At 36.9% G+C, this 12,015-nt stretch overlaps 1 protein-coding gene and 1 long non-coding RNA gene across 2 annotated transcripts; both read left to right on the top strand.

The window, feature by feature from the left end:
• The first annotated feature begins 665 nt into the window (after positions 1-665).
• Positions 666-9,506, top strand: LOC587971 (aqualysin-1). The gene is made up of 8 exons (XM_787675.5): positions 666-814; positions 2,092-2,232; positions 3,107-3,239; positions 4,261-4,379; positions 4,943-5,084; positions 6,179-6,363; positions 7,132-7,303; positions 8,284-9,506. The coding sequence occupies exons 1-8, from the start codon at positions 707-709 to the stop codon at positions 8,424-8,426; spliced, it is 1,143 nt and encodes a 380-aa protein (XP_792768.3). The 5' UTR covers positions 666-706; the 3' UTR covers positions 8,427-9,506.
• Positions 9,507-10,063: 557 nt separating this feature from the next.
• On the top strand, positions 10,064-11,821 carry LOC115922295. The gene is made up of 3 exons (XR_004063409.1): positions 10,064-10,449; positions 10,880-11,006; positions 11,711-11,821. It is a non-coding gene; the product is annotated as an uncharacterized LOC115922295 (long non-coding RNA).
• Positions 11,822-12,015: the final 194 nt, after the last annotated feature.

The following is a 12,015-nucleotide window of genomic DNA, read 5'->3' as shown; positions in this document are numbered from 1 at the left end:
GATTTCAATTTAGTTTCCCCTTTCAAACAGTTTTATATAAGAGCATTAACACGGTTGCTGGTGTTGCTGTTTCCAACTTAGCGCAATCGTGAAGACTTTCAAGAAATAAACCATACGTAATTTTTTTTTGTTAGCTTTAAAGATGAAGTTGAGTTCTGGTCATGCGATTGCGTTGTGAAAGAAACGTTGTGGAATCGATCAGAAAATATTGATCATCTATCATATCAGTATTGGTGTGTACTGCAAGGTTCTGAAATCATCGAAATGATAAGAAATTTGGGCCAGTCTTGGTAAAGTTGCAAGCACTATACACAGAAAGATGTATATGGGACTATACAAACATGTGGCGTAAAAATCCGTCCCGATTTTGATGATGTAATACATGCCATATTTAGAATATTAAGGCATTTGAAGAGCCATGCTTTTCAGGGAACATTTATTATCTGACGTACTTCCACACTTGCATAATACAATGATAACGCTCACAAATTATTTTTCACCTCTTCCCAGAAACCTTCTTTTTAATTGACCATCAACTTTTAAAACGTGCTAACATCATAGTGACATATTACGCAATTCAAACATGAGTTATTTAGGTACTACAATAATAGGATATTGAAATTTACTTTTATTTCTTGAGATTCTTCGCAATATTGTTCATTTTATTACGTTTGTTTGCAGCACGGTATATTAAACTATCACCACCATGAAGTTCGTTATCGCCACCATTCTGTTGGCAGCAACTGTGGCTGCAATACCAACCCTTAAAGAGCGACTTGCAACCATCGAGCATCGCTATATTGTAGTTTTTGAGGTGAGAGCGGTTCCAACAATTGTCATCATATTGCTTTTTGTTTGTTTAAGGTAGAGTTAATTTAAAGTTGTCTACGATGATTTCTATCGAGATTAGTGCTGTCTTAGTCTAATAATTACTCAGGATAATTGTATTTTCACTTGGGCGATGGGTGAATGCTTAGTAACACTAATAAATGACACTAACAATGTAGAGGGTATGTTTGAGTTTTATTTCATCTATTTATTTTATTTTATTTTATTTTATTTATTTATTGTTATTATTTGGAGGGAGGGAGTGCCGGGATGGTAACAGTAATACTACAGCAACACCATTTCTCTCAGTTCTACTACGACGATGATGATGACTACTACTTCTTCTTCCACTACTACTACTTCTTCTACTACTACTACTACTACTACTACTACTACTACTACTACTACTACTACTACTACTTCTACTACTACTACTACTACTACTACTACTACTACTACTACTACTACTACTACTACTACTACTACTGATACTACCAATATAGGTTTCCCCGTCTATTTACAAACTGTTTTCATTCAATTTCGTCCTGAACTTTCTAATCTTGCACATTTCATAGTAAATTTCGTCTTCGGTCATTCATTGGCGAACTTTGTCAAATAGCTTTCATCATTTTGCATCCAATTTTAAATCAAATTCGTCATCCTCGGCTGCCAACGTACAACTGCATAATTTAATTTCGTCATTTTGCAATTGAAAGCGTCATTGAAAGTCGTCACTCGTTCGTGTTAAGGTCATGTCTATGCACCGAATTCGACTGAATTTCGCTTGAAATTGATTACACAGAGACGAATTTGATTAATAAAACTAGAACTAAAATTATTAAATTCTGCAGCGGACCACCAAGTGAGACGAATTGGAACAAGCATTACGAACATTTATGGACTAATGTTGAAATTTATCGACCATTAACTAACTTGAACGACTAAATTTACTTTGACATTATTTTGAAAAATCTCGGATAACTTGGACAAAATAAATGGCACAAAGATGAATATGATTGACCAAAAGTGGTAAAACGGATACTGTCCTAAACTACGAATGTGCCACGACTTCTCATATTTCGAATTTGAGCACATTTTTACTATACTATTCTTCTAAACTGACATGAAAAGAATCCGAAATCTCACAACTCCTAAGTTCACCTCCACAAGAACCTACCTACCTCGTCATTCATGTTATTCAAATTTGGCTCTTAGAATAAGAATATAACAACCCTTAGAATGATATGTTCTCCCTTCCCATAGGACACTGTCGATGTCGACACCCTCGTCTCCAACCTCGAAGTCGACGTCGCTTCGGTGGCCGGCGAGTTCGAAATCACTCGTACATTCTACACGGCGCTGAAAGGCATTGCTGTCAAACTTGATGAGAGAGCTCTGAAACTGGTACAATAACTTTCATCTTATATATATTGCAAGTTTCATAATAGGAAAGTCCACGTATGTCACATACTTACCAAAGATGATTGAATTTCATTCTGGAACTTTGAACATAAGGTGACATAAAACAATCGTATCATCTGATATTTTGTAATTTTCAAGCTCTAGTACAGCTATCAAAGTCCGACTGGTCACGATAGCATCTTTGTATTCCATTTCTTTCCGCCTTTATGTAATCGGCCGTTTTGCAAGTGGAAAAGCGTAGATTTTCTTAATGTAGGCCTTGCATTGAATACAATCAATTCAAAGTCAATAGGTAAGAACATGAATCGAACATTTAAAGATTTTTTTTAATCCATCATATAAACGTATTTTCTTCGGCATTAAAGCATATTTTCGTTCGACAGCATTCTCCTCTTCCCCTATCCCCCTTTTAAATGGAATGTCTGCAGCTAGCTTATCATTCTCATCCTTCTTGCAACCTAAACCTTAAAAATGCAAGTAGATTTACAAATAAAATATGTGGCTTCATGCAGAAATAGTCATCGGTATGATATCGTTGGCTCAATCTCTCCTTTCTTTAATGTTTATATTATACTGAGGCCTCCGCTAGAGGGCGTATTTTTAAATCCGTTGTTGTTGCTGGCAAATTGGTAAGAGAAGTGAGAGGAAACACAGAATGAAAAAGAGAGAGAAAAAATATGTGTGAATTAAGAACTCAATGTCACTTTAACTAGGGCTATAAGTTCAGGCAACATGGCAAAATTATCAGTAAATTTTGCTCGTGAAAACTCAAAGAAAATGTTGTGGTGACGCCCCGGATCTCACCGCTACATGAACTTTTATCGTCTATTTGATTTCCCTTTTTCCAACTTTGCAGCTGAGAGTCGCACGAGGTGTTAAATACATCGAGAGCGATGCTATCGCCCGGGTCGACGCCGCCCCCGAGTCATGGGGTCTGGATAGGGTCGATCAGCGAGACCTGCCTCTAGATCAATCGTTCGAAATGCAAGGTATGGTATGGCTTAAAGGCATGCAGGGTATTTTATTGACACCGCCGCTACCACTTTTATCATGTATTTTTAATCGCGCCATCTTTCGGTGAAGGCATACTTTGAGCGACTTTTACGGTTTTTGTATACCTACATGTATGCTTCGTCATCGGCTGTTGCTCAGAATGATCGTTTACTGATTTTTGCATCATTTTACACAACAGCCTGATGAAGGGTATCCAGGGCAGCGAAGCGTCTTTCTAATTCGGTGGGGAGGGGGAGGGAGGGGGCAGCAACAAAAAAATGATACTATTCAGAAGGGGAAAAACGGGGTACTTACTAAGAGAAACCTCATAGCAAAAATACCCCATTTTTTAGACTATGGTATATATATCCCTTCATTGTCATTACTGCGATTAAATTATCAGGGATGAAACCAATATTTGTTTCTCTCTTTACCCGGCCTGATATACTGCTTAAGCATCGTACTTTGCAGTTGGGTTTGATGGTCTGAATATTCGTTTGCGAGTGAATTAAGGGAGCGAGCCAACATTTTAAGATTTGTAAGGTCGCAGTGCTGAAAATTACATCTTATAAAGAGGGGGAAAAACAACCTTGATGGGTTTTTAGTCCAATCTAATCCTGAAAGACCGAAAAGACCTTTAATAAGTAACATAATTATATCAACTATAAACGCGAGCGAGCTTTGGGGAAAATTAAAGAAAAGTCGCTTTATATTAGGGGCGCATATTATGGAGAAAGGGAAAGGGGCACTTTTGATGAGTAAAAAGAACATTTATTAATAAGTAAAAGGAGCTTGTCAAAGGTAAAAAGGAAAATTATGAGAGATGAAAATGGCACAAATGAGAATAGAAAAGGGGCACCTATCAGATTTTAATAGGGGAAGGGGCTCTTATTTTTTTAACGGGGGCAGGCTTATCACAATGAATAAGGGCGCTTCTTGTAAAAGAAAAAGGGGCACGTGCTGGCAATGATTAATTATATTGTTATTACGTCATATTTTTTTGACAATCTGTAATAGGGGACGGTACTGGCGTGACTGTCTATGTCTTGGATACCGGCATCAGAGAGACGCATGAAGACTTCGACGGAGGGAGGGCCAGGAGAGACCCAATGGACTTTGTAGATGACGGTTGGAATGTAAGAAAATTCAAAATGTACTTTTGCCAATTTGATTGTGCATGTAGGTCAGATGTGGCCCTTGACTGCTGCCATCCCAAACAAACACAACCTGGATAGTTATACCTTTTTTGATTAGGGGGTGTATTATTATTATCAGTAAGAGAAGGAGTTTTGCTGTATCTTTGATTTTCTACAGCTATAATTATTGTATCTTTCTATTCATTTGTTTATCTATATATAAATGTCTATCTTTCTATCCTTCTATCCATCTATTTACCTTTCCATCTTTATATCAATATATCTATCTTGCATACATCAGTAAATCCTGGTATTTTCTTTCTAACGTTACGAATATCATCAACAGTTGTAATAGGCCTATACCTGGCGATTCTATCAAGTTGATCACGTTGATAGGTTTATCATATAGAGCCAAATAGCATTGATAGCGAGAAAATGATCCTTGTGATGCTGATTTCCGTTTAGTTTTTTCGTTATCAAAGGTAACTTATGGATCTGCAAATAACGAAACATTTGATTTCCCCAATATTCATCTTTCTCTCTCCGTATTCCATCTAAAATAGGGAGCAGATTGCCACGGCCACGGCACTCACTGTGCAGGAACGGCAGCGGGCGGTATTCACGGTATTGCTCGTGGAGCCAACATTGTTTCTATTCGGCTTTTCGACTGCGGCGGTTTCGGATCAGCGTCGGATATTGTCTCAGGTAACGAGTACATTTCGTCTCAGGAATTGTATGTCACTTTCTACTGAAAAGAACTATTTTGGGGGGTTTAAACCCCACACATACACATAAAGGTGCCCAATGATTTAATCCTTGCTACATGTATATTTTGCACCTTTCTGCCATTTTATTCAATCATGTTGAAATCCCTTTTCGACCAATACTAAATCGGTTCTGAAGGAAAAAATTTACTATTTTAATGTTGACAATGACCAAAATGATGAAAACACTAGAAAGAAAGAAACTCCATCTAGGTTTAACAGTGTCTATATAACAAGTCTCCCTATTCTATAGGTAGGTTGTTGTTGTTGTTTTCGAGGGGGGGGGGGCTGACGGCCTCTTGCCCGAATGTCAACTACATGTTGCAATGTAGAAGAAAGGAGCAAACGAAATTTCGGGCACTTTTCCATAGTGTAAAATGTGATTTGTCTTCAAAACCTGCTAGACAAGGTTTATCAAAAACAAACAAACAAACACACATCTCGCTGCCACCCAAATATCCGAATATGAAGTGAACACCCTTTAATATTGGTGAGGATGGGGTGCAGCTCCCAACACCTGGGCCCTGTTTCATAAAACTTGTAATCAATAAGAAGTGCTAAATTTCTGTGACGTATCTACTCGAAGCCAATCAAAGGTAAGGATTATAGTAGCTAATAACAATTATCGTATCTTGTTATTGATAACAAGAAACGAGGTCCAGGGGGTGTTTCACAAAGATCCTAAGTTGAACTTAATTCTAATTTGGACTTTAATTTTTTTTGTAGCATTAACAAAAATTATATTCAAAGGCGAAAATTAAGGTATTTTATACTTTTTATAAATTCCACATCAAGAACATGAAATCTCACTGAAAATATGAACGATTTGAATCAACATTTGATGCCTTTTAATATAACTTTTACAAAAGATGCTAATGGCTTTCAATAATTCGAGATAAGCTCAACTTAGGATCTTTGTGAAAAAACCTGGTCTCTTGCGCCTCTGAGGCATATGCTGTAATTATCTATCTATCTATCTATCTATTTGCCTACATTAATCCATTTAACTTTATATCCATCTATCTATTTTTTCAGCCATCGATTATACAACTGCTACTGCTCAGCGTCCCGCTGTGATGTCCATGTCGTTCGGTGTAGTAAGACGAAACGCGATCGACGATGCGATTGAAGCGGCCAGTAACAGCCAGATCATTCCCGTAGCCGCGGCGGGTAACAGCGACAATGATGCCTGCACCTTTTCGCCAGCGGGGTCTCCAAAAGTAAGATTTTCCTTTGAATTATTGTCATGCTAATTTCTTAAAAGGTCATGAATCAATCATTAAATACTCATGATGAAGAATCGAGAAGCAGGAACAAAAATATTGAAGACTTTAGGATGAAAAAGGTGCCCCTCCCCCGCACTCCCCTCCCCCAAAAGAAGATAGTCCTGATTCAAGATTTGTTGAATCTATTTTTTGTTACATATTACGATACCGAATTCGACTAATAGATAATAAACCATTTATTATTGTTTTTCTCCCAATAAAATAAACTAATCTTACAATAAGTTCGTCATACTCTTTGACACTATCTTTCTGTGATTATGATAATTGAATGTATTTTTCCCCTCATAAGACGTTCATCAATTAATAGTAAGAATGATGATGTGATGATGTTTGTAAAAATTAGTTAGAATTACCTTTTATTCCAAGCGTAAAATAATTATGACGTTCTCTAATGTATATAGGATTATATCAATAAATCGGAATTCAACCCTCCCTTTCTCTTTCTCTCTCTACATCCTCTCCCACTTACCCTTCATCCATCCCTCCTTAATTTTTCTACATCCTTCTCTCTCCCTCCTTCTCTATCCCTCCTTTTTCTCTCTCTCTCCCACTCTCTCTTCCTCCCCCTTTCTCACTCTCCCACTATCTCTCTCTCTCTCCCACTCTCTCCCTCTTTCTCTCTCTCTCTCACACTCTATCTCCTCCTTCCCCACTCGATCCACCCTCCCCCATCTTCACCTCAATGCTATTCACACCCGACAGTCCTTCACCGTTGCAGCATCGGACATCAACGACAACCGGGCCTATTTCTCCAGCTTCGGAAGCTGCGTCCAACTCTTTGCTCCTGGTGTCGACATCACCAGTGCGTCTTCTGCTAGTGATGTAGCCACAGCTACCTGGAGTGGAACCAGCATGGCCTGTCCTCACGTCGCTGGTAAGAACAACGCCATCGAATCTCCTTCCACATAGAAAGAAATCAAGGGCCAATTAAATACATTATTGTATGTCCCATATAATTAATGTTCGAATTACGCAATACGTCACTGTCAAGGTCACATATTTCAATAGGAGACCATTAGACTTTGAATGGAATATGCAATTTTCGTAATGTAACCAAAATATGTATACATATTTTAATGGGTGACCATGAGACTTTTAATGGAATAGGCGATTTTCGTAATGTAAACAAATGTATGCTTATTTATTTGTGAAGCGCCTCGATACGTATTATTTTATTCACCTGTTACGAATAAATGTATGTCAAGAGTCAGAATGTCAGAATATTGCTAGGTAGCACAAACATTATGGATTGTCCTACCTTGCAACGCGTTATATATGCAATTTGCATTTTGACTATTTAGATACAATTATTCGTACCAGGTGAATGAAATGTATACATTTGGTTACACTATGAAAATGGCCTATTGCCTCAAGTTAATTTTTCTTCTTCTCCAAAATAGCTGCGATCATGTTGAAAAAGAGCTATGGTGATAATTTGTTGGATTGGTTATATTTGTTCATTTTTTAAAATCTATTTTGTTATCTGAGGCATGGATTCTTTTGAATTGTCATTGTATACAATGGACATATTATATGTGCCATCGGATCAAAGATTATTGGGATTTCGATTGGCTCAGTGGTTGACTAGAGATCTCGTAATAGGGGGGATCCCGGGTTCAAAACCAAGTCGATGCGCTCTTGTTCTTTGGTTAGGCGTTAATTCTTACAACCAAGTCCTTTGGAGAGGACTGAGAGATTTCACTCCCTTGCTTGCTTACATACAAGTAGACATATACCTTTTTTTAAGCAGTTAGTTTAAATAAGTTATCCATCATAAACATATCATAATGGTTATGACTATTCCACATTCCTCCTCATCTTCATCCTCGTCTTCTGTTCTCCTCTTACATACAGGTGTGGCCGCCGTCCATCTTGGTAACGGGGTCGCGCCTGAAGACATCCGAGACCGACTTGTGAACGACGCTTCCGTCAACAAGATCTACGATTCCGAAGACGGAACCCCAAACAAACTCCTTTACCTTGGTCCCTCAAACTGATACTAAGATGATTGTTGAGCCTAGGATAATATATTGAATTCATGAAATTGTTATGATGCATCGATATTTTAATCACGTGGATCCAATGTTTCCTATGAATTTGGAATAAATGTTTTTCCTACGTCTTTTAATAAAATGATTAATCAATAACGTTTCCAGAAGATATACGTATAACCAATAACAAACCATATTGTAACAATCATTTCATGAAAATAGGTTTTAAAAAAAAATTATTAAAACTTTATGGGCAACAGTGAAATTCATAAAAATCAGCTCATCCGATTATAAGACATGCTGCACACGAAACGAAATGTCAACTACGTCATCACCTGCGCTAATAAAATATGTGAGGGCAATTGACCCATTTACCAATTACTAACGCAATGTTTGCACTGTGTTCATTTTCAATAATCTTTTCTTATTGTATGATTTCATCCTGTTCCAGCTCGTCCAATATAGCACCCGGCATAGGCGCAGTCCTCCGTCAGGCAATTGACGCATGCCTCGTGTGCAACGGGCTCAATACCCACACTTGGTCAATTCAATTTGAATGAGAAAGAATCTAATAATGCATACACGTTGTATTGTCAACAACATCAGTTACACTTGTGTATTAAAGTCAGTGTCGTGTCCTTTCAGGGTTTCAGTGGTGTATCTAAAAGTTGATATAAAATGGAGGGAAAATCCTCCCCATACGCGTTTTGTTTCGAGTCTACTCCGCATGATATAGACCCAAAAGCGTCGGGGGTGGGGGGGGGGGGGAGATTCACGTGCTAAAAACGACTAGTTATGGTATTCCAAACACATAAATAACAATCATTTAATCAAAAGAAAATCAATTCATTTCGCACTATCAATTTAGTCATGTTTCGTCATATCTCATTATCAAAACATTTATTTTGATCTACATGTAATTTTCCAATTCATGCAATTCTCGTAAAGATATTTGTCTTCGTATCAATATTTACTTAATATGGTGATTATCCCTGTTTCACTTATCTATGGGTACGCCACTGGATTTGTGAAAGATAATGATCAGGGAATTAAAGAGATGATTGGTACTGCAAAGTCCAGAGCATAGCTTCCTATTGTCTTGCTCGGGCTTTACTTTTTGCGTTTTTATTCTGTGAGTGCAAAACGAAAAACTATACATGTAGTGTGTTTGTGCTTGTTGCTATTATTTGTTCAATAGACATATTCCTACTGGTGTTCTACAAAGGAAATACAATCTTTTCTTTCCTCTTTTCACCGAAACAAAATTGGTAATAATAAGTAATTGGATATTATGACGAGAAATCATTGCCAGTTATATTTCATTCGAATTTGAAACACATTTTGCAATAACATGATAAGATTGTATTTTTGTTTACATTCCCACATAAGAACAAATGCGCGATTATCACTCTGACACTCGACTAGAAACAAGGAAGGGTGTTTTTTTTAATGAACATAAAAGTCCCTTCATTGTCGTTGATATACTGGAGTGTTGGCTCAGTCAGTAGAGCGTCCGCCGCACAACCGGGAGGTCGTGGGTTCAAACCCCGGCCGCGTCATACCAAAAGACGTTAAAAGATGGGAGTTGTTGCTACCTTGTTAGGCGTTCAACAGTAAGGGATAGAGCAACGTCGATCTGGCGCTGCTCAGTGGCTGCTGGGCTCACGATCAATTGGGCAAAAAGAATTTCCGTTTGTAACCCATAACCAAATCCGTCGCTCATTACTCAGCAAAAAAAATCGATAACTTATCATGCTATTAAATACTAAATTTTCGTCATATAACTTCAAGAAACAATCATCGTTTTGGTCAAATCTGCGCACCTAATTACCTTTAATAGGGATTTGCTTTATCTAAAGGACCCTAAATATTATCTCAAGGAGTATGGGAATGCGAGCAAAGTCCGGATTGGATCCATCACCTCTCTCCTAATTGTGATTGTGTATCAATATAAATTGTGTATACAATCGCTAATATTTGTGTCTTCTAAACCAAGCGATCATTTAAACTGATTTCTTTCTTGGCAAAGGTAAGCATATTGTTGGGGTCACTTTTTTCCTTTTTATTGTGTGAAATACTGGCATTTGTATTTTTATCGGCTTTTATCGGGGTTTATAAGTCTCATTTAACACATAGCTCAGCCTTAGTAACGTGTGGGATAATATTGAAAAACAATACAGAAAAATTGCTATATTTCAAGTTGTATATTCTGTATCATGTAAGTGATTCACAATGAGACGGACAATGAACTGGAAACGTCTCGTTCGTTATCGTATAATGACTTATTATGACTAGCGTGCAGTGTATATTCACTAATACAATGCATTCCCAAACATGAACTAGTCGTATACTAATATTGTTTTTGGAATCAATGCTGTTATATCATAAATAATAGTGTCATAACAGTTACTATGTTCATTGTATACTACTTCTGTTTACAGTACCTTTTCTGTTTACAGTACCTTTTCCTACTGAACCATGAGAATCGGGATTTCCATTGCGTTGTTCCTGTCAGCACTGGGCCTGGTCCAGTGTATAGATAGCAGGATACAGACCATCCCAGACAGGTACATCGTGGTACTCAATGTAAGTATATTTACCATGGTAATAGAGGAACATCCCCGCATTTAGCTTGTCCAGGAAAGAGATACAAAAAGATGGTCAAAAAGGCAGCTCCTACATTGATGTTAACAATTTGATACTTAAAACATTGTAAAAACACCTTTTTGTGCTATTTCCACGCTTGTTAGGTTTAACCGACATCGCAAGAATTGTTTACTAAGAGGTGCATCCTGATGTATGACTTTAATGAACATTTGATTTGGTTTGGTGGTTTAGGAATTCACGAGAGAGTTGACTTTGTACATTTAATATATATTGCAATAGATCTTATAAATGAAACAATTAGGATTTTTTTTATTTGATATCCGATTGACACATCTTTGGGGGGATATTTATTGTTTCCCTTATTACAAGACCAATATATTATAAACTATAGAATATCTGATTCATGATTGCATTTATTACTAATGAAAATTATCTTTCTAGATCCAGAGACAGCTATGTATTTAGTCTTATGTTTGTTTTCGAGGACGTATAGCCATTTTGTAAAAAAATAGATTTCAAACACTCTAAATTATAATAATAACAATAATAATATTAATACAATATTTATAAAGCGCATAATAAACAAAAGTGTTCTATGCGCTGTACAAGCATGAATGACGAGAAATATTTCACATACATGTATAATATAATCGCATAATAAGAACTGTTATACATTTCTTTAGGATGGCGAGATACTGGACCCTCTGCTCACCCGAATACAGCAGAATATGGTTACTCGCTCGGGGAGGTTTTCTGTCTTTAGGAAATATTACAATGCACTGAATGGGTTCGCTGCAGAGATGTCTGAAGATGTTGCTGAAAGGGTGAGCATAGATTATTTGTTTGCGTCAAATATAACAATGATAATCATAATAATAATAGTAATAATACGAGTAATAATGATAATAATATTAATAATGATATTTATATTGATATACTAATAATAATGATAATAATAAAGATGAAAATGATGATGACAATAATAATA

Source organism: Strongylocentrotus purpuratus, unplaced genomic scaffold (genome assembly GCF_000002235.5).
Source record: "Strongylocentrotus purpuratus isolate Spur 01 unplaced genomic scaffold, Spur_5.0 spur5_scaffold_11, whole genome shotgun sequence".
Classification (NCBI taxonomy): domain Eukaryota; kingdom Metazoa; phylum Echinodermata; class Echinoidea; order Camarodonta; family Strongylocentrotidae; genus Strongylocentrotus; species Strongylocentrotus purpuratus.
Note: the sequence above shows the minus strand (reverse complement) of the source record. Positions and strands in the feature narration are given on the sequence as shown.